General features: G+C 41.0%; 3 protein-coding genes across 5 annotated transcripts; 1 reads left to right on the forward strand and 2 right to left on the reverse strand.

Annotated features, from left to right (window-relative positions):
- The first annotated feature begins 1,982 nt into the window (after positions 1-1,982).
- bckdha (branched chain keto acid dehydrogenase E1 subunit alpha) lies at positions 1,983-7,988 on the forward strand. The gene is made up of 8 exons (XM_070905861.1): positions 1,983-2,255; positions 3,705-3,881; positions 4,003-4,089; positions 4,176-4,284; positions 5,293-5,454; positions 6,099-6,305; positions 6,393-6,534; positions 7,049-7,988. Exons 1-8 carry the CDS (start codon positions 2,142-2,144, stop codon positions 7,389-7,391), a joined length of 1,341 nt encoding a protein of 446 aa, XP_070761962.1. The 5' UTR covers positions 1,983-2,141; the 3' UTR covers positions 7,392-7,988.
- Positions 7,989-8,097: 109 nt separating this feature from the next.
- b3gnt2l (UDP-GlcNAc:betaGal beta-1,3-N-acetylglucosaminyltransferase 2, like) lies at positions 8,098-9,575 on the reverse strand. Its single transcript, XM_070906424.1, has one exon. It carries the CDS (start codon positions 9,573-9,575, stop codon positions 8,292-8,294), a length of 1,284 nt encoding a protein of 427 aa, XP_070762525.1. The 3' UTR covers positions 8,098-8,291.
- A 1,256-nt stretch (positions 9,576-10,831) lies between these two features.
- Positions 10,832-15,831, reverse strand: napab (N-ethylmaleimide-sensitive factor attachment protein, alpha b). 3 transcript variants are annotated; one of them, XM_070905386.1, is made up of 11 exons: positions 15,639-15,831; positions 14,572-14,646; positions 14,345-14,508; positions 13,853-13,899; positions 13,646-13,723; positions 13,497-13,552; positions 13,180-13,264; positions 12,988-13,092; positions 12,835-12,903; positions 12,351-12,401; positions 10,832-12,065 (listed from the first exon to the last, which is right to left on the reverse strand). In XM_070905386.1, the coding sequence occupies exons 1-11, from the start codon at positions 15,734-15,736 to the stop codon at positions 11,964-11,966; spliced, it is 930 nt and encodes a 309-aa protein (XP_070761487.1). In that variant the 5' UTR covers positions 15,737-15,831; the 3' UTR covers positions 10,832-11,963. The 3 variants fall into 3 exon arrangements, with proteins under 3 accessions (XP_070761487.1, XP_070761488.1, XP_070761489.1); XM_070905387.1 differs by having other exon boundaries at positions 14,345-14,461; positions 14,567-14,646; XM_070905388.1 differs by lacking the exon at positions 14,345-14,508 and having other exon boundaries at positions 14,567-14,646.
- Between the last annotated feature and the right edge of the window lie 3,798 nt (positions 15,832-19,629).

Consider the following 19,629-nt stretch of genomic DNA (forward strand, 5'->3'; position numbering starts at 1 on the left):
GCCAAGTGTGCCCAGGTCAAGTCTCCTTAACAGAGCCGGTGCTGATCACCAACAAAGCAAGAGTCATTTCTTTAACACTAGGTTTGTCTGCAAACAAGCACATATTAAACCACAGTCTTTGTTTTAGCAGTTCCTTTAAAACATAATTTTTTGTCTTCCAGATGATTCCACATATTTCAACAAGTGTCCAGATTGTGAAATGGTCTACTGTTACCAGGAGTGGACGATCTTCACGATTACAACAACCACATAGTCCTGAGTCTGCAGCTGTGCACGCTCCTCCAAAACTCAGTCAAGGTGCTCTTGTATTTCATGAGAGAAGTCAAAATGCTCTGTGGTTTGGGATTACATTTTTTACATTTTCCCAGTGAGATTATAACCTGAAAGTGTTATTTTCTGTCTGCCTGTGTTGTTGGAGTGATGGAGGTGCTGGAACAGACAGTCGGTGTCAAGTCTATGTCTGTAGTCATGATGGATCTTTAGCAAAAGGGGATTTTCAACATGGCAGGTGAGTATTTCTTTGTGTGTGTGTGTGTGTGTGTGTGTGTGTGTGTGTGTGTGCTGGGAATGAAATATTGAAAATAAATGTATTGTTATTTCCTCTGACAGTTTAAAAGCTCTCGTTTCTGACAAGATGCTTACATTTTGATGCTCTGATATAATATCATATACTCTTCTTTTCCCTTTCTGTTACATAATCATTAAATAGGTGAACAGTAATATTTGTGTCTGTACTCACACAGTCATACCAGTAATTCACAGACATTTTTGTAGGGATTGAGATTAAGGGCCTGCCTGAATCCTTTACTGGAGACATAAATGCAGATCAAACCATCTGTTGAGAAGAAAAGGTAATGAAAGTAAAAAAAAAAATCAGAATTCAATGCTGTTAATTGTGCAGACATAACAAGTTTATTGTTTTGCTTAAATTAACACTCTAGGCTGGAGATGCTCTCAGACGATGATCACCGAAAATCAGAAGAGTTCATAAGGGTCATGAAGCCTCTGTATACATCGTCGCTCTGTGTCTCAGCTGACAAGAGTCCAACTTGTAGTCAGATATTTCCCAACCTGAAAATACTGGAGGCCCACTTTGAGACCCAGGATGAATTAAATGTTTGTGTTGTTTAACCTATATTTAAGACTAGTCTGCAAGGGAGACCCGGTCAAGACAGCAGCAGAAAAAGTTGCAAACTAAACAGATAAAACAAGACTGAGAACTAGTGACGGGAAGAACAAAGCTCTCTGAACACAATCAAAAAAGGCGACATCTTCTGGACAACCCTTGTTGTTGCACATATTATTTTGTCCACCTCATATCAACAAAGGCAGGCAACCCAATGTGAGTTTCCCAAACTATCATAATTGGACGAAAAGCAATAAAATCCAGCTCTGTTGAAACACAGAATGCAAAAATGAACCACTGCAGAATAATTAGAGCAGCCCTGTGAGGAAAGTGACGACTGTAAAATGTAACACAAGTAAGAAAACTGGGCAGCCCAAGCTATTGAGGCCAATCGGAGGAACATTGAAGACATGTTGTATATTCAGTATCACTGCAGGATGTTCTTGCTGTTCTTGTTTCTTTTTAGAATTTGAACAAGGTCAGTGGATGAATTGTGTCTTTGTAGGAGACAAAGCAATGCGGAAAAGGTCGTCAGATGCATTAAACAGAAAACGCGATTGACGGCTTCAGGTACCAAATGATTCGTTGATTTGCCGAGAATGATTACACCGGAAGTTATCTGCTTTATTACAGAGTTATGATAAATGCCTCAAAACACGAGAGGCTATTGGATGCAGGGAAGCACTATGATTATGAATAAATGATCATTGGTGTCTAACATAAATCGATTCCCCCGCTGGATACAGATTGCACCCTATTTTAATTGTGGTGCTTTTGGTCACTGAGTTTTAGTTTGAAGGTTTGACCGGATGTCAAGATTGTTGTGGCCGACTTGACACTGTTGTATGTAGCTGTTCGTCCTGGCAAACGTGATTGTGGATGGGCTGCTGCAGACTGGAAGGCGATCAAACGCTTGTTGTTAGCCGGCCCTGTCGCACACCTGTAAGTGTAGAGTTTAACATTCCTGACAAGATAGCGCGGTTCCGGTTAAATCACACGACCGACGACTGTCCAGATGGCGGCTGTGAGGAGTATGAACAAAATGTATGGAGTATGTTTCCATGCTGTTCGCCAGACAGCAGGATTGAAGGCATCGAGGCTGCTTCAACACAGAGCCTTCAGAGTCAGTGTAAGTTCAAATGTGCTGTAAGTTATTGTTCTGCCAACCTAGATAGCTAGCGTTAGCTCAGTAACATGAAAGGTCGCTTTAGCGAATGAATCCCACAGGGTTGTCGGTAGAAGTGGTCTGATTTTGGCCTGGCGCACCGAAAGGTTAATTTAGGCATAAAATCAAAACTTGCGATGGCAAGTTATATTATCAGCCACTAGATGGTTAAGTGTAGGTATAAAGTTGAATATTGTTATGTTCAGGTTCGGATAGAGATGGTTGGAGTTCGGATTCTCAAGAACGCGTTGCTTCATTTCAGTTATCGCGATGACTTGTGAGCCAGCTAGCTTAGCTCACAACCTTGCAGAAACTAACGTACCCTTAACTATAGAGCGATTTTCAAACGGTGTCTCATGGAGTCAAACTAAATGTGCCACATGTTTGTTAATATGAATGTTAAAAAAATATATAATGAACCGCTTGAGTGGCACATCTGCACCTTGTATTTGTTGTTGTGACTCTGAAGCTTCGGTCGCTAGCTAGCTGGCTAAAGTTTTAGCTAGCTACATTCCCATTGGTCGAACAAGGGGGCGTGAGGAGAAAACATCCGTCCTCAAGTTCAACTTGAAGTAGAAACATCTTTTATTCAAACGAATGTGATGTGGAGAGAAAGTAACATTAAAAATGTTGTTGTCGGCTCCCGTCGCCGTTACTTGTGTCTCGGCTGTACTGTCAGTCTGGTGTCTCTATGCCTGATAGTCACAAAAATTGATCTTTTCATTGTATAGGTAACAATGGCAAATCGTTTAAAGATAAAATATGTTTCTCTTACTATCCATTCCTACAAATGTGTATTGAATCATATCTGTAGTGTCTCTGTGTGATAATTCAGGACATTTGCAGTTGCAATCTGGTTTATCAATAAATACATTTTAAAAAGTCAAAAACATTTAAATATTAAAATCAAACCTGTGTACCACTTCCATATTGTATAAAAATAGCAGTATAAGAAATGTCAACATTAAGGCTAAAATTGAGTTTGTGGATGCTGAAAGAGCTAGACAAATGGCAAATGTGACAGCTCCAGGGACACCGTCAGAAGACATGGTACTTATTGTTATATTATTATTATTATTATATTTTTGAAAAGTGTTAGTATGGGATTAGGATAACATCCCATTATCATGTTAAATGCTTAAACATATTAAATCACAGAACAATCAACTGTTGTGCAAGTTTTTAAAACAGGAAATGTGGCCATATTCCAGTAAAATCACCTTTTGTAGTATGACATCATGCAAAAAGTCAGTTTCCCATTCAGTCTCATCAGAGGAGCTGCAGAGTTTTTTCTTTCAACATCATTAAGAGAAAGATGAGTCCCCCTTTGTGGTGTCTGTTTTAGAGAGGGCCTTCCTTTGCCACAGCCACAGTGACGTTATTAATAAATAATGCTTGTATTCAATCTTTCAGGCCGTGCAGCGGCAGCAGCCCTTTGACTCATCACTGGAAAAGCCACAGTTCCCTGGAGCCTCAGCTGAGTTTGTGGATCAGCTTGAGTTCATCCAGCCTAATGTCATCTCCGGGATCCCAGTGTACCGGGTGATGGACAGGCAGGGCAATATCATCAACCCCTCTGAAGACCCTCAGGTACAGTCAGCCCCCCTACATCCCTGTTTATTAAAAATGGCACTATGATCGCCACCCCTGACTCACTTTATTGGGCCAAAGTTAATTTGTTGGTTGTCTGGTGTGTTTCTTCCCCACTCAGCTTTCCAAAGAGACAGTTTTGAACTTTTATCAGAAGATGACTCTGCTGAACACAATGGACCGCATTCTTTATGAGTCTCAGAGACAGGTACCTTTTATCTCTGGTGTTTCCTGGTTTCATCACGGAACAGCCGAAGAATATTGTAAAGGTGTGTTCATTTGTGTCTGTTTCAGGGTCGGATCTCCTTCTACATGACCAACTATGGTGAGGAGGGGACACATATTGGCAGTGCTGCTGCTCTTGACCCAAACGACCTGGTGTTCGGTCAATACAGAGAAGCTGGTAAGGATCAGACAGTATGTGGTTTTAGTTAAATTTTCCTGACATAGTTCTCTTTTAGATATAGGGTTACTTTTTTAACTTTTGATAGCAGTTTACTTACCTTAACTTTAATCTTTACATCTCATCTTTGTTGTAGTTGTCATGATAATTGGCTATCCTTTCTTTCGTCAGATACCAAGAGGGAACACACATTGTAAGATGATTAATCAGTATATATATCAGTAGTGATATAATGTCAAAACCAAAAGCTCTGCTCCAAGCTTGTTAGGCAGTTTTAGTTCAACAGATGTGCCATTGCTCACTTTGGTGCCCAATAATCACATGACTGATCATGATGCAAACACTACCTCATTCAGTCAATGACACACCCATGTCAACTGCATCAGTCATACAGAAAAATCACTAAGTCTTTACTTTTATAAATTTCCCAGGTGAGGGATTAATAAAGGATTATCTTATCTTGTAGATCACATTTCATTTGACTGTATTATAGTCCATTACACCAGCAGTGATGCTTTCAGTAGCAATTGGATTTTAGAACAAGCTTCAAATACTCAACCATCCAGAAATCCTTGTTTCTTGGAAGGAAAATATAGCCAGCAGAGCTAAGCTAACAATCTTAACCCTCCTTTAAGTTAATTGCCAACTATTATACTGATAATCGATTAATCGTTTGTCATATTTCGAGCAAAAATGTCAAACATTTGCTGGTTCCAGCTTCTTAACTGTAAGGATTTGCTGCTTTTTCTATCTATTTATGAATATAAATGATGAGTCTTTGGGTTATGGACTGTTAGTTGGACGAAAGAAGCAATTTGAAGACGTCATTTTGGGAAATTGTGATGAGCTTTTTTAGACTAAACAATTAATCGAATAATTATGAAAATAATCTGCAGATTAATCGATAATGAAAATAATCGTTAGTTACAGCCCTAATAATGATCATCAATTGCCCAGGTTTTCTTGTCTTGTGAGTAACAGTGTTATAATTCTTATGCGGCCCTGCAGGAGTGCTGATGTACCGTGGTTTTCCTCTGGATTTGTTCATGGCTCAGTGTTACGCCAACGCTGATGACCTCGGCAAAGGTCGGCAGATGCCTGTCCACTATGGCTCCAGAGATCTGAACTTTGTCACCATCTCCTCTCCTCTGGCCACTCAGATTCCTCAGGGTGAGCTGTATGACCAGCGTGTAGTGATGGGCACGTGAAGCCTTCTGAAGCTTTTGGGCTTCAAACACAGCCAGAGCTGTGACATCTGGTGGCTTGTAAAACAGCAGCCCTTCAAGACGAGAGCTGGACCACCACAACACCTCTCTGGTTTTAATAGTTTTAGTCTTGTGTGTAGTTAAAGTCCAAGAAGCCTGCATGTTATTGTTAAATTTGTAATACTTTTGTTGTACATTGTGCAGTGTGTTACACTACAATAGTTGATAAATGCATTGTCCAAAAAACCTAGATATCAAATATTTTTGCTGACATGAAATATTGATATACCTTTTTGGTGTAATTCAGGCCCAGTGTCACTGCGGGCTCATGCATTTTAACTTATTTACATTTCATATGAGTCACAATATGATATTCATTTAATTAGCCTATTACTTTTATTACACAAATGAAGCACCAGTGACTGTGGTATGTGGTATTCTTCAGCTTTACACAAGCTCCAACACAAACAAATCAGTGCGCTTCACAGGAGTGAAACAAGCTTTGGTATCATCCGTCTATCTATCAGCCTGTGCGGTAACCTCACCAGTCTGTAAGTACATGCATACACCTGTAAATATATATATTCATGCCTGATGTGTGTGTTTCAGCGGCTGGAGCTGCATATGCAGTCAAGAGAGAAAACATGAACCGTGCCGTAATCTGTTACTTCGGAGAGGGAGCAGCCAGCGAAGGGGACGCACACGCCGGCTTCAACTTCTCTGCCACCCTCGAGTGCCCAATGATATTCTTCTGTCGCAACAACGGCTACGCCATCTCTACCCCCACCAACGAGCAGTACAGGGGTGACGGCATTGGTAAGAAGCCTTGATGTGGTTATCTGCAGTATCTGATTTGAAATCCTCAGCAGCTGAACACGTTTCATTCTTTCTCTGACTGAACAGCTGCTCGTGGTCCGGGTTATGGCATGCTGTCCATCCGTGTCGACGGTAACGATGTGTTTGCTGTGTACAATGCTACAAAGGAGGCGCGCCGCAGGGCTGTGGCTGAGAACCAGCCTTTCCTCATTGAGGCAATGACCTACAGGTTAGTTGATGTTTGAATGATTTGTGACCATGCTGCATTTTCAGACTGAGGACATCTGGATTTACAGCTCTACATCCTGACTGATTTTATCATTATGAAGCTTGGTTATTACTGTGGTTATTAGATACGTGTCATTTTTGCAACATAATTGGGTCAAATTAAGGCTGGGGCCTGGTGCCTACATTACCCTAGTGATGACTACTGTAGCCTCTGGCAGAAATGAGGAGCGGGCTAGAGAGGTCTGGTAAGCTTACTTCACCACTACAACCCCAAATTTTTTCCATATTAAAACTTATCTTCAGCTCCAACTGAAAAAAGAAGTTAAATAAGTTAAATCATGAGGAACAAAAAAAAGAAAGAAACTAATAACCAGGAAGTAAACACCTGGACAAATAAAGATCAGACGTATGATGTATGTGTGATGTATATCTGATGTGGTAGTCAATGGATGGGGGTGACAGTATTTGAAGTATGGAACGCTCACTAAAGAAAAGTAATTCTGTTCACTCTTCAGAATTGGCCACCACAGCACCAGTGACGACAGCTCAGCTTACCGCTCGGTGGACGAGGTGAACTACTGGGACAAGCAGGACCATCCCATCTCCAGGCTGAGACATTACATGACGGCCCGTGACTGGTGGAGCGAGGACGACGAGAGGAGCTGGCGGAAGCAGTCCCGCAAGACGGTGATGGAGGCGTTCGAGAGGGCCGAGAAACGCCTGAAGCCCAATCCCGAACTGCTGTTTACTGATGTGTACCAGGAGATGACGCCCAATCTGAACAAGCAGAGAGAATCCCTGTGGAGGCACGTGCAGCAGTACAAAGAGCACTACCCGCTTGACCAGTATGATAAATAACTGCGCTAACGGGATGAAGCGGGTTGTGATTTGGTGACTAAATGTGGGAGTGGGTGAGGATAGAGACTGGGATAAACTGTTGCGCACCTTTTACTGTATTCATACAAATATAGTTTTGATAAGATGTGTTGTTTCTTTCTGCACAACAGAGGGAGAGATTGTGCTTTCAAAAAGATTGTACTTCATGCCTCTGGGTTTGGTGCCTTAAGTTAATAGATTTACTGTGATTAGTAAAGCTCCTCTTTTGTTTCACACCAATTCCAAGGTCACTAATGTTCTTTTTTTTTTTAGTGCAGCAAAAAACAGCTGGTGCGGTTTGAATGAAGTATGCATACAAAAGAAACAAAACAAGCAATAAATGGTGGAAGTGTACCCCTGGTGTATGTTCCCTCTCTTTAACTGTCCTCTTCGGTGATTATGGTATTTAGCAGGTTTCCTTGTGTATCATTGAGATGACTGATTTAACTGGTGTTAAACAACTTTACTATTTTAATGGTTTTTAGTATACACCCAAATTTTAGATGGGTTTGTATGCTGTTACACACATCTGTACACCCTTCGTTTTGTTGTGTGGAAAATAAATGATGAAACATTCAATTGTCTCAATTCTCTTTATTTAATTAAAATTCAATTCAATAGGAAAATGATTAAATTTGGTAAATTACATCTAAAAAGTGTTCATACCAAAAATGCTAAAAGCGTCCTCAGCTTGTCGTCCCATGACACCCAGTCCTGTTTACACTAGTTGCTTTACTGCAACTAGTCTTCAAGCTACAAGTTTCAGTCCCTGTAAGATGTTAACAGTGGACAGTACAAAACACAATTACAATACCGTCGGGTGCATCTTCTTGAAATGGGACAATGATGGAAGCAGGTAGGCCATGACATGACCAGTCCTGTTCAACAAGTCAACAATGGGCTGTGAATGCCCCTCCACAGCTTCTCCATCTGCTGTGGGGAGCGTTGGTGAATCAGAATAAGATCTTTATGTACACACAGATTCTCCCGGTCCTGCTCCTTGACGTCAAAGGTCTGAAAGCCTGCGTGTGCCTCAGGAGAAACTCCCAGAGCCTTAGAGCACATCCCAGTGTAGACGTCGTCGATGGGGAAGAAAGGAATGACACGTGAAACTGAATATAGGGGTTGCAGCAACGCTCCAGAGATGATAAAACCTCCTCCACCAGCATAAGCTGGGTATGGGCCGTCATAAAAGCTCAGAGGAATGTAGTATTTGCTGTTAGGGTCTCTGAGGGGATTTGCTGTGCTTATGACATGTCCAACATACAACTGAGAGGCCTTCGAAGGCTCCAGAGACTGCAGGTAGCTGAGTAATGCTGGTGTGTTGACAAATACATCATCATCCCCACTAAAGACGAAGGAGACATGAGGACAGTTTTTCAGTGTCCACTGGAAGAGCATGTTCATTTTGAGTGTCAAGTTCAAGAGGGATTCATGGAAGTCCCACTGCAGGAGGTCCCCAAAGTGTCTTGCTTCAAATGACAGCAGTGGGGTGAGGTCAGGGTCATCCAGCGGGGAGCTACCCAGGAGAAACACTGTGCGCACTCTCTGTCCATTCTGATACACCCCCTCTCGCCCCCAGGTATCCCGCACCGCCTGTCTCCGATCAAAGTTTCCAGGAGCTGACTTGATGGCAAAAAACAGGAAGGTCTGGTTGTCTCCCTCCCCTTCAGCGGGGATGCACTTGTTGGGTTGATTGATCAGGACCGGAGGGGACTTGCAGTTCATACCCTGCAAAAAGTCCTGGAATAAGACAGGGTAGGAGGTGAAGTCGTGCACATTGGTTTGCAGAAGCTCTTGATGTGTCTCCCTGCAGCAAGACCAATCGGAGTCATGCCTGAAAGGATTTACTCCCTTGTTCAGATTCCTGAGGGCCGAGTACAGCAGACGGTTCCAGTACGCTCTATTTTGAGGGATGGTCTGTCTGAAACCATCAGAAACAGACACATTGTGGACATCAGGTTGAGGCGTGGTGAAGCTGTCCTGCCTGGAGGATTGTGTTTTCCCATCACTGTCATGGACCTGGAGGCTGGGATGCTCTAGGAGATCCTCCGGTCCAGCCTTGCGACTGTAGGTCGTCTCTAGGTGTATGGTCGAGTAGAGGAAGATCAGAAATAAAGTGACGAGGAGAACCATAGCACTGAATGATGTCTGAATACGTCTCATTGGCTCGAGGTAAGTAAACCAAGCTGTGTGGTGTGTTGTTCCTAGAAATGGATCATCTTTCAGGGGAGATGGTCCCGGGACCTGGTGTGTTATTGTCTTCAGGTTACATAGACTCTGCCAGCAGGTGACACTCTGGATGTACCTGCTGACAGAACAGGTGACAGGTCACCTTGATGTAAATAAAATCACTCACTCATCATTCACAGCCTTGAACCTCAATGGAAATTAACGATTATCTTCAATTAGTATAATATTTAATGCAAATTGTTGCAGGATGTTTCTGTCATTTTCTCAAACCCACAAGTAAATGAGGGTATGGTTGCTTTTATATTCTCCCCCTCTGACATTTAGCACATTTTCAAATGCTGAGAAAAGAGGATCTCCAAGTCGACAACATGCCCTATAAACAACAAATTGATGTCACTGTTTCAATGTGTTGTTGTTTAGTGGGCTGGCAGAGCATAAATACTATAATACTATAAAGAAAAGCCCCAGCGCTACGTAAATAAAAATGATCTGCTACAGTTGAAGTGTAGATCTGTTACTTCATTTAAAGAAAAGCCGCAGGTGATGTGGTTATGGAGAAAAAATAGCTTGCAGCTGTACTCTCGTGGGAAGCAGCTCAACACACCCTTCTCTCCAGTGTTTAATTAGGAGCAAACCCGCTTTGAACCAACAACAAAAGGAGAGGCGTCCTGAAGGGCCTCACTGATTAAACAGGATCATAGTAAATGAAAAACACACCTGAAGTCTCGGACTTTAAGCACAGGACGGAAGCATGTCATGCATATGGATACCTACATTGCATCTTTGCCATGTTGTAGGCCATTGAAATGCGTTAGTTTTTTTTTTTTAATCGATTTCCTTCGAGTAAAACTCGATTAAAATTCGATAAAACTGCCTGGAGTTCACAGACCGCCACACCGAGTTACTACGACACCGACGCGACAGGTGTGACCTTTAAACTGGAGTCGAAAAAGTCAACAACACTCAAGTTTTGTAAAATACTTACTAAAAACAAGAAGGACGCACACGTCCTGAGGCTCAGCGGCAGAAGAGGAAGTTAGTATCCAGGAGGCTGCAGATCCTCGCGACAGGTGGACAGGTGCACAAAACCGTATCATTCAATTTCCAACCGCATATTTGTCTTTAACGGAACTGGGGCAGCGGTGTGAGCGCATGCACGTGCAGGTGTGTGCATGAGACCAGGTGATCACTTCACACTGCAGAGCAGGCAGGTGGAGGCCACGCCCAGGTGCTGTGCGTCTGACACAGGTTTATTCAAACGTTTGACAGGAAAAAACATCACTGATGTACAAATTATTTAAGATCAATTGTCTATTGACAACATCATTAGGAAGGTACACGAGCACAGTGTTCAGATCAGTAAAGCTCCTTTTTTTTTTCTTCAATGTATTGCATCTCGTGCAGGCCTTTTTTCAGCCTGCTAAGTTATGACAGAAAGAACACAAACCAGACAATGACGAAAAAACACTTGAGAAATAACTCCTATACAGTGGAAAACGGCTGCTCTACTTTCCTCATCCATACCAAACCATGCAAATGTTCACAAAGGTAATGGGCTAATTTTACCTTCTTTTGTGGAATAAAAGCACTTTAAATGGAAAAAAAACAAAACAAAAAACAATTAGCAAATTAATTGATTACGCTTCTAAAAGCATGAATTTTCTTTCTTTCATCAAATCGAACTGTTCACATCCTGAGAACTTCCCAGTATAAGGCAGAGGGGGTATTTGCAGTGGAATAACCTCAGAAACTCTTGGCCTCTCTGCTTGGAGAGGAGCTCTGCAGCTGAGATGAAGTGCTGTTTAATCAGAGGCGCCCTGATATGACCTACAGTACACTCAAGCACTCAAAAGTACCAAAAACCAATGTTTGCCCTTTAATCTATACTGGCAGGTTGGTCAGTTAGCTTTATTTAAATTCTGGAAAATATACTTTGTAAATCGTTTGTAAAGTGTTGGTAAATTGGCATCCTCTCATCCATTATATAACAAGAAAAATCAAATAAAACATTTATTATATAAGTGTGTTGGTATGAATATTTGGTCTTGCAGCCCATTATGAATATTTTAACTAATGTTGGGCCAACACCTGTATCAAAATAATATACAACTAACATACTGTATGCAGTGGGCACTCAGGAAAATAGTGTTCATACTTATAAAGACAATATTTTTTTGGAGAATTGAGTGGAGCGGATTAAAATGGAGAAATACTGCAGAGGGTAGGAAAGCAACACATTCTATCTGTGATGGAATATAAAGGGCTATAAGGGTCAAAAATTAAGGTTGCTGCTAGAATGGAAGTGAGAGGCTCAAGGCAAAAAGAAGGATGCAAGTCAGGTTGTTGAGGGCTTGAGGGAAGTCAGCGAAGGTCGCTCTCATCCTCCTGTATGGTTTTCTTGATGCGGAGAAGCATGGTGGTGAGCCACTGGTCCAACCGTGAAATGGTGTCGTATTCCTTGACCTGAGAAATGAATAGTAAATATTACCAAAATGATTGGTCCAGTCCTGTATTTCGGCATTCTGGGTTTTGGTTTGTTTTGAACATACACACGCCTGCTTGTTGACTTGAACAGTTTGTGTCAAGAAATAGATATTAATCTTTCAGAGACAAGAAAGCTTTATCTGACATTCTGACGCAAATTAGTTATAAAGAGGACCACTATGTATCTATAAAGACTATGTTTTCCTTAGCTTTTATTCCTTGACTACATGCTTTTATTCTGCTGAAAGAAAACTGTCCACTCACCGAGTCAGTATAGGCATCCACATTCTGTTCTTCATAGGCATCTAGAAGTTTCTGGTTAGATAAAAACATTTTATACAATAATCAGAAAGGCTGCCTGTTGACAAAAATACACTCTGGGGGTTAACAAAATAATGCAGAAATATTTTCAACTGAGATGCCAAAACAACAGGCTATTATACACTGTCTGCATGCTTGTAAGCATTACAAACTTGATTATCACTTCTACAGTGTTTAAACACCAGCATGACTTTCTTACTCCAATCAGAATTGTTGGGGGTGGGCCTGAACTGTATGAAAGCTGACTGGTGCTTTTGTTATATGATGCTGGGGGGTGAAATGTTGCAACAGTTGGCCAGTTATAAGGTTTATCTGGGCAGTCTGTTGAGTTAAAATGCTCTCCATCAGCCTTGCCTCTCTATATCTAGAGGATTTTTAAATTATTTTTGTTTAAGGATAGTAGAATCAAAATAACACCAAAGCCTACCTTCAACAGCTTGCATTCTCGAGAGTCTGAAAAGGCCGGAAACATTTCTTCGTACTTCTGCACAGCAAGCTGGGTGACAAGAGGATGAATATTAGGACAGTGGCTCGTGTTACACTTTCTGTAGATGGACACAAGTTCTGTGTTACGACTTACTTTTGCATTCAGCATGTCTACACAGAAGTGACAGAGTGCTGCCTTAAAGAAGTGATCCTTGGCACTGTATTTCAGGAGTGTACTGTCCATTGCGTGGGTCCCAACCTAAAATCACAAAGTATAATTCATGTTTGTTACTACAGCTCCTGAAGCGACTGATGTTGAGATAAAGGCTGGTGAGCATTATCTCACCTGTTCATAGATCTCAATCGCTTTTGGGTACTGCTCCAGCTGAGCAGCGTAGGTGGCTACTTTCAGAAGGCACTTGTTTGCTGAACTGAAAAGGAAAATCAAGAAGCTTCTCAGTCCACATGTATTCACAGAATTCAAGAGTCAAAGACCACCAAGTAACGTCAATGCACAATCACAAAACAAAGATGTAAAATGAAAAGAAATTGCAGTAATTAGAAACAAACTAAATGAAAAAAAAAAATAGAAATATACAAGCTTATAAAACATCACACCCTAAAAGCAAACAAGAGAAAATATTGCTCATTTAAATTAGTCACCTGGTGGATTCTTCACCTTTGTAATAATCTGCTGCCTGTTCATAATGAGCAATAGCCTGAAATGGAAATTGGACATAAGGTGTAAACAGAGCTTTCCCATGCCAGAATCTGCCCATAATAAAACATGAAACACAGATATTTAATCTGACCTTGTCGATGTCCACCAGCTCTGTCTCATATATTTCAGCAATGGTGATGTGATGTTTGGCTGCGATGGTGAAGCGTCCCTAAAACCAAAAAAAAATGAAAGAAATCAACAGGAGGAGTTACATGTTACATAAGTAATTTAGATTCTAAACATTGAAAATTCAATAATTTAAAAGACACTATGAAGAGTTCCTTGTCCATAGACTCACCATGTCAGTGTATATCTCAATAGCTCGGTTTAGGCAGTTTATGGCCTCTGTTGAGAAAAACAATCATATTTAGATACATGACACACCACTGCAATTATTCAATGAATTCACATCAATAAAAGAACAACGTAGGAATAAACTTTGAGATAAACAAAATTACAAGTAACCAATTGAGAGAAGTGCAAGGTTCAAGGCGAGACCCCGTTTAACAATGTTCCTGTGCCTAAAAGATGGTAATCACTGGGCTTGATGTCATTATTCATTTACACTTTTCTCCGCTGCAAAACATTAATTTGCCCACATTCCCATTTGCTAAAGGAAGAGCTGTGAATAATGCTGTTAAAGTTCCTCGTCTGAAAGATCGTAATGACATTAGTTGACACTGGCTTTAGGTACATGGTCCACTGGAACAGGTACAGCAGCTTGTAAAACGGGCATTACAAGTGAGCTTCAGCATCATATATCCAGAGGGTCGTGATGAGTAATGATTACCCTGTGGATCTGCTTTTTTGAATGCATTTCCAGCATCTATGAAGTTAGTCGCTGCATCGTGTTTGCTCTGCATCTGGAGGTGAAGGCGAGCAGCTTGGGAGAATGCATTTCCTGCAGCTGAAAAGAAAATGTTGCATGTTAGAGAATTTACAGTCTTTACAGACCTAAAAAAGGCAATCATTACACTTGTTCATTCAACCTGTAATAATTAATTATTCTTACCACACCAATTTTTGGCCATTTTGTACATGTTGGCTGCCCTCACATACATGTCACAGGCCTCTTCCATCTTGGAGGAACCCCTGTGTAACAGTACATGTGCTTAGTTAAACAAGACTCATACAGACTACTGCTGGTGATATTGACAAATATCAGGTAATAGTTTAGAGTGCAACAACTATATATTGATACTGTAAGGATATCACTAGGCTGGACAATAATTCAATATTATTGTTATTTCTAACATTTTCAGGGGGAATCATATCGTGACAAAATGAACACATTGTTTTATTGTGTTGTAAATTCCTGTCAATAATAGTGACACTTGCATCTTCAAGCTTTACCACACTGCTGTTGTTTACATTAACAATATCTGGCCCATGGGCATGCATGTAAGTTTCTGAGTTAAATAGTCACCCACTTCAATAACTTTATGTTATATACATGCTCAGCTGCGTTGGTGGACGGTGGCTTATTTTCCTTACTATCTTACTAAATCTGATACAACTCTCAAATCCCTTCCTATGTTACTGCGAACAAATGTAATGGGCATGTGATTTGCACATTTTCCCCAGTAGCTGACGCTATAGCAACAACAATGCAGCAAATATTTGTGTGGATCACTTGAAATATTACGCGACTCATCTTTGATTACAACCTCATCAGCACTTGACATAATAATAAAGCAATCCTTAATAAGACATTGTAGTAATTGGCATTGTGTATTTGAGCCTCGTTTCCTGCTGCATACAGCTATATGTTTGGATTTAATAATACTCATGTGTACTCAATTTCATGTGTTCAGCAGTGATCTGAAGGGAGATAACGCTACGTATATAGCTAAACTGCAGCGTTGACCAGACTTGCATAACACTGACCACAACAAGTTAAGTTAGATACAAAGCAGCCCCGTGTAGCAGCGACAAATTAAGAGAGTATTTAAGAGAGTAAATTAAGGACGTTTTTGTCCTGCCTTCAGATCTGGTGGTTACCGGTCAGCTGGCCACCTTCCGCTTACTTGGCCCGTAGCTTGACAAAATTAGCTAAACAGTAGCTAGCTAACTGACATACTCACCCAAACATCGCTCCGAAAAACGACTGCGATGATTTCATTTTCTTTTCAGCCTCGGCCACTAAAGCCATTGCTTCCTTTTCTTTCCCGCTATTGTCCATTTTCGTGTCACTGCTCTGATTTTGAGGAAGAACGAGGAAATGCGAAAGTCAACAAACTTGCTAACCAGTGCTAGTAGCAGCGGGTTTGGTTTGCCTTGTCACATAACCAGCAGCAAAGTAACCACCACCTCTGTCACGTGACACGGGAGCAGTGGAAACACTACTGCTGCGTTCAGGTACTCTTCGTAAGCTCCAGCATCCATCTTTCCCGTGCAATAGAGTATCTTTAATAATATCCACCGCAATTGTTCTCAGATGGCAATTAATTAAAAAACAGAAGATGAACGTGTTTTCTGATGTTGTTAATTGGGTTTAGAATCGAATCAGTTCAAACACCAACCGAGGTAGTGTAGTTGTATTTAAGTGTTGAAAAGTGATTGGGGTTTAATTCACTAACTGTCACGTACCAGCCAAATGGTATCCATTCTACGCTCCAAATTACGATTGTACATAGTAATCATTTTAATATATTGCCAAACAACAACTTCTCAGTTAACTATGTAGTATTTGAATCGCCAAAACACAGCGGCAATGTTTCTGACAACACCTGAAGGCATCTTGTGATAAACTGATGGCCTGTACAAAATAATATGCTGGTCAAATCTAGCTGACTCTTTTATTATTTATAAAGGAATGCACGAATGCCACATGGCAATGAACTACACAATATAGGCTACTTTGAAAGGTTGCGAGGTGCTGGAGCCAATCCCAGTTGACAGGTCGCCAGTTAATCCCAGGGCTGACACATCAAACTATTTAGGTTTACACCTACTGGTCGCCAGTTAACCTAACCCTGCATGTTTACCCGGAGAAAAGCCACGTCCCAAGTCCACACAGAAGTTCAAACCCAGAACCTTCTTGCTGTGCATAATACTGTAGCCTACATTATTTAAGTTGTCCTGTTAAGGTTATATATCATATAATTATTATTCGTATCATCAATGACAGTTGACAGTAGAAGACAGTTGTAGGAGTAGAGTAAGAGGTCTTTATTTTCTCTCAGGATGCTTATTAACTGCTGCATATGAATCTTTGCAGCAGTTACAACAGTTTATATGCACACTATATTTATATGTGAAGAAGTCAAACAAAACGGTGAACGAAATGTAGCCTATACATCTGTCCCCACCAGAAACTGTGATGTAGCCAAGGTAAATTAGGTTTAGGGGTCCCCTCCTGCCTGAAAAGGAGACTTTTCCTATATGTTTCCCTCGGGTGATGATCAGTAAAGCATTCCCAAAACATGACACTATTGTCACCATATTTGACTCATGATATAAGAGGCTGGGGATGCACAATCTTACAAAAGTCATACAGTCTAAAAAGGTCCCTATTACCTATGATTTATGGGGACAGCCTACATTGTTCCAGATCCCAGCTTCAGCTTTGGATCTGGGTGCAAGTTTTGCTTAGAGCAGTGGTTTCTACCAGGCAAACTGCTGTCTGTTAGTTCTTGGATGTCTAATTGTCTAATTAGATACGGTGCTGGGGGGTTTCAGAGCCACAAAGACTTAAAAAGCCTTTTGTTTTAGGTACTGTGTACACGTTTGTCCCCATAGCTAATCAGAAACGTATTCAACATGTGCTCAAGACTCCTCTAGTGATTCCAGACACCCCACATAAGACCTGATTGTTCACCAACCTTTTCAGGTATATTCTTAACGTTTTTAACATCATGTGGCACCCAGTAGCCACAGACAACAGGTTCAAACGCCCAGGAAGCAACGTTATATTAAATATATAAATATTTATTATTCAAATATATTATTTTGTTGAGTAAAAATCAGCTTTAAGCACAAGGAAACACACTGAGACACTCAGCAGCGCATGAGGGATTCGTTGTTCCACGTGAAATCAGCATGTTTGATTACACTGCACGAACACAAAGTGAAATCCTTTCTGAGCACATCGCCCGAAAACTTCACCCTTCACGAAAGTACATGTCGATAAACACACAGATGGGGCACAGATTTCAATCAGGCAAAACGGAAGTCTCCTGTTTCCTGCCTGTAGTTGGGTCCTGTACAGCAGCCCGTGCGAGGCTGTCCTGGAGACCCCGCGCTGCCTGCACCTCTATCGTCTCGGGTGAGTTTGTTACAATGTAGCAATTTCTGTATTTATCCGAATAACTGTAACAAAGCTGCAATATTCGCGTACTGCAGTTAAGCCGCAAACTGCACAGCTACCGCAATCGAAACGCCACACTGCTGCACGGCTCGGCAAACATAGTCATTTTCCACCGAATTCCCAAGCATACCCCCCTCATCCAAGAGTATTCCAACATTAACTCATATTTTGCTTGCAAGGAGAGATAGATAGCTCGCTACGCAATTGCGTTTACACTTCTAAGCAAACAATACTGCATTGTCTTGGTTGAATCGAGGTGCCGCTGTACAGTATGAGTGTTAAAATTGTGTCACTCGGTGGTTTGTTTTGAATGTCAAAGGCTCAAGCTAGCTGTACGTCTGAATATTGTTGATAGCTGGTTGGCTTAGCAGGCTAGCTAGCTAGGCTAACGAAATTTAACCCAGATGCATCCAAATGCTGGGAGTAGAGGTGAAATGGGATTTTGAAATCAAACGTTTTATTAAATTAGAGCTTTAAGTCACTCATGTAGCTGTTACATATTGTGTATTGTAACGAATCGGCAAAATATGCATGCAAAGCTCTTTGAAAACACCAGCTAGCATGTAGCAAGCCGCTTGTAGTGTCTCCATTCATATCCTGCGCACTGGCTCTGCTCTGACCGAGTAATGGCTACGATCCGCTGCCTTTTAAGAGCGGCAACCGGAGATGTGTTCCCCTCACAACCGCGGTTACATGTCTGCGAGGAAATTTTGGTGACCTGATGTGAGAGTGTTACTGGAAGTACCGTTGTTGAGACTTGTAGTAAATTCATCGAGAGCCCGCACTGGAAATCTTTCCAGGCTGCGTGAAAACCGCGCGTTTTCAGTTTGTTGTCTATTGCCGTCCGCTGTTTCTCTGTGTGTAGCAAATGTAACCGCTAACTGCACTATAATCTCTGGACGAGTTCGTAACAGCAGACGGTTTCTTGTTATTGAGTGTTTGAAAACTTGACATGTTACGATTGATGATGAAAATGGGTTCATGTGTTAAAATGTTAACTGCGAAATGTTTTATTAAGGAACCCATATATGTCAATTATAATTATTGAAGTCCAGACTTTTCATAGTTGCCTCTGTGCTTGCTTTATTCTTACTCACAAGACCCACAGCAAGCTCCAGAGAGGTCTGGCAGTAATACGTGATGTAATGTTTTGAGTCATTACAAACACAGGGATTGTGATAAAAAAAAAAAAAAAAAAAACAGTCACTCATGGCAATGAGTTTTGACAAACAATTCTAGACATGTAGCCAAGCTAAAGTAACTACAGGTTTCTATATTTGGTCTGTGGTGGAATTTGTAAGGGCAATTAGTAAATAAAATAATTATTTTATAACAATAGCAGAAAAAAAAGGATTTAAGGATCCATGTTGCAGTCAGCCAACCGTGTATCCCATACTAGGAGTTGGCTAGTAGAATCTTAATTAAAAGTTATGTTGAATATAACTTATTCTTCTGTGATACGTTGAAAAGTCTAACAACAAGTAACAATCTGAAAGCAAGATATTAAGATTTCAGGTGTTTTTTTTTTTTAGTTCTTTCTAGCATAGTGTGTAGTGCAGCATCAAGACAGCAACAGAAAGGGGTTTATTTCCTCTACGGACCATCCAGGCTGAAATAGTGTGATAATGATATTATGCAGAGCTTTTCTTAAAGAATCGCATAAATGTCATTTTGATTTTTTGACTACAAAATTATTGTTAATCATGTATAACTACATGACACACTCCTTGAGGCAGAGGGGCATATGAAAAAAAGGTTTTAGTAGT

The sequence above is a fragment of the Enoplosus armatus genome, chromosome 5 (assembly GCF_043641665.1).
Source record: "Enoplosus armatus isolate fEnoArm2 chromosome 5, fEnoArm2.hap1, whole genome shotgun sequence".
In the NCBI taxonomy this organism is placed as follows: domain Eukaryota; kingdom Metazoa; phylum Chordata; class Actinopteri; order Centrarchiformes; family Enoplosidae; genus Enoplosus; species Enoplosus armatus.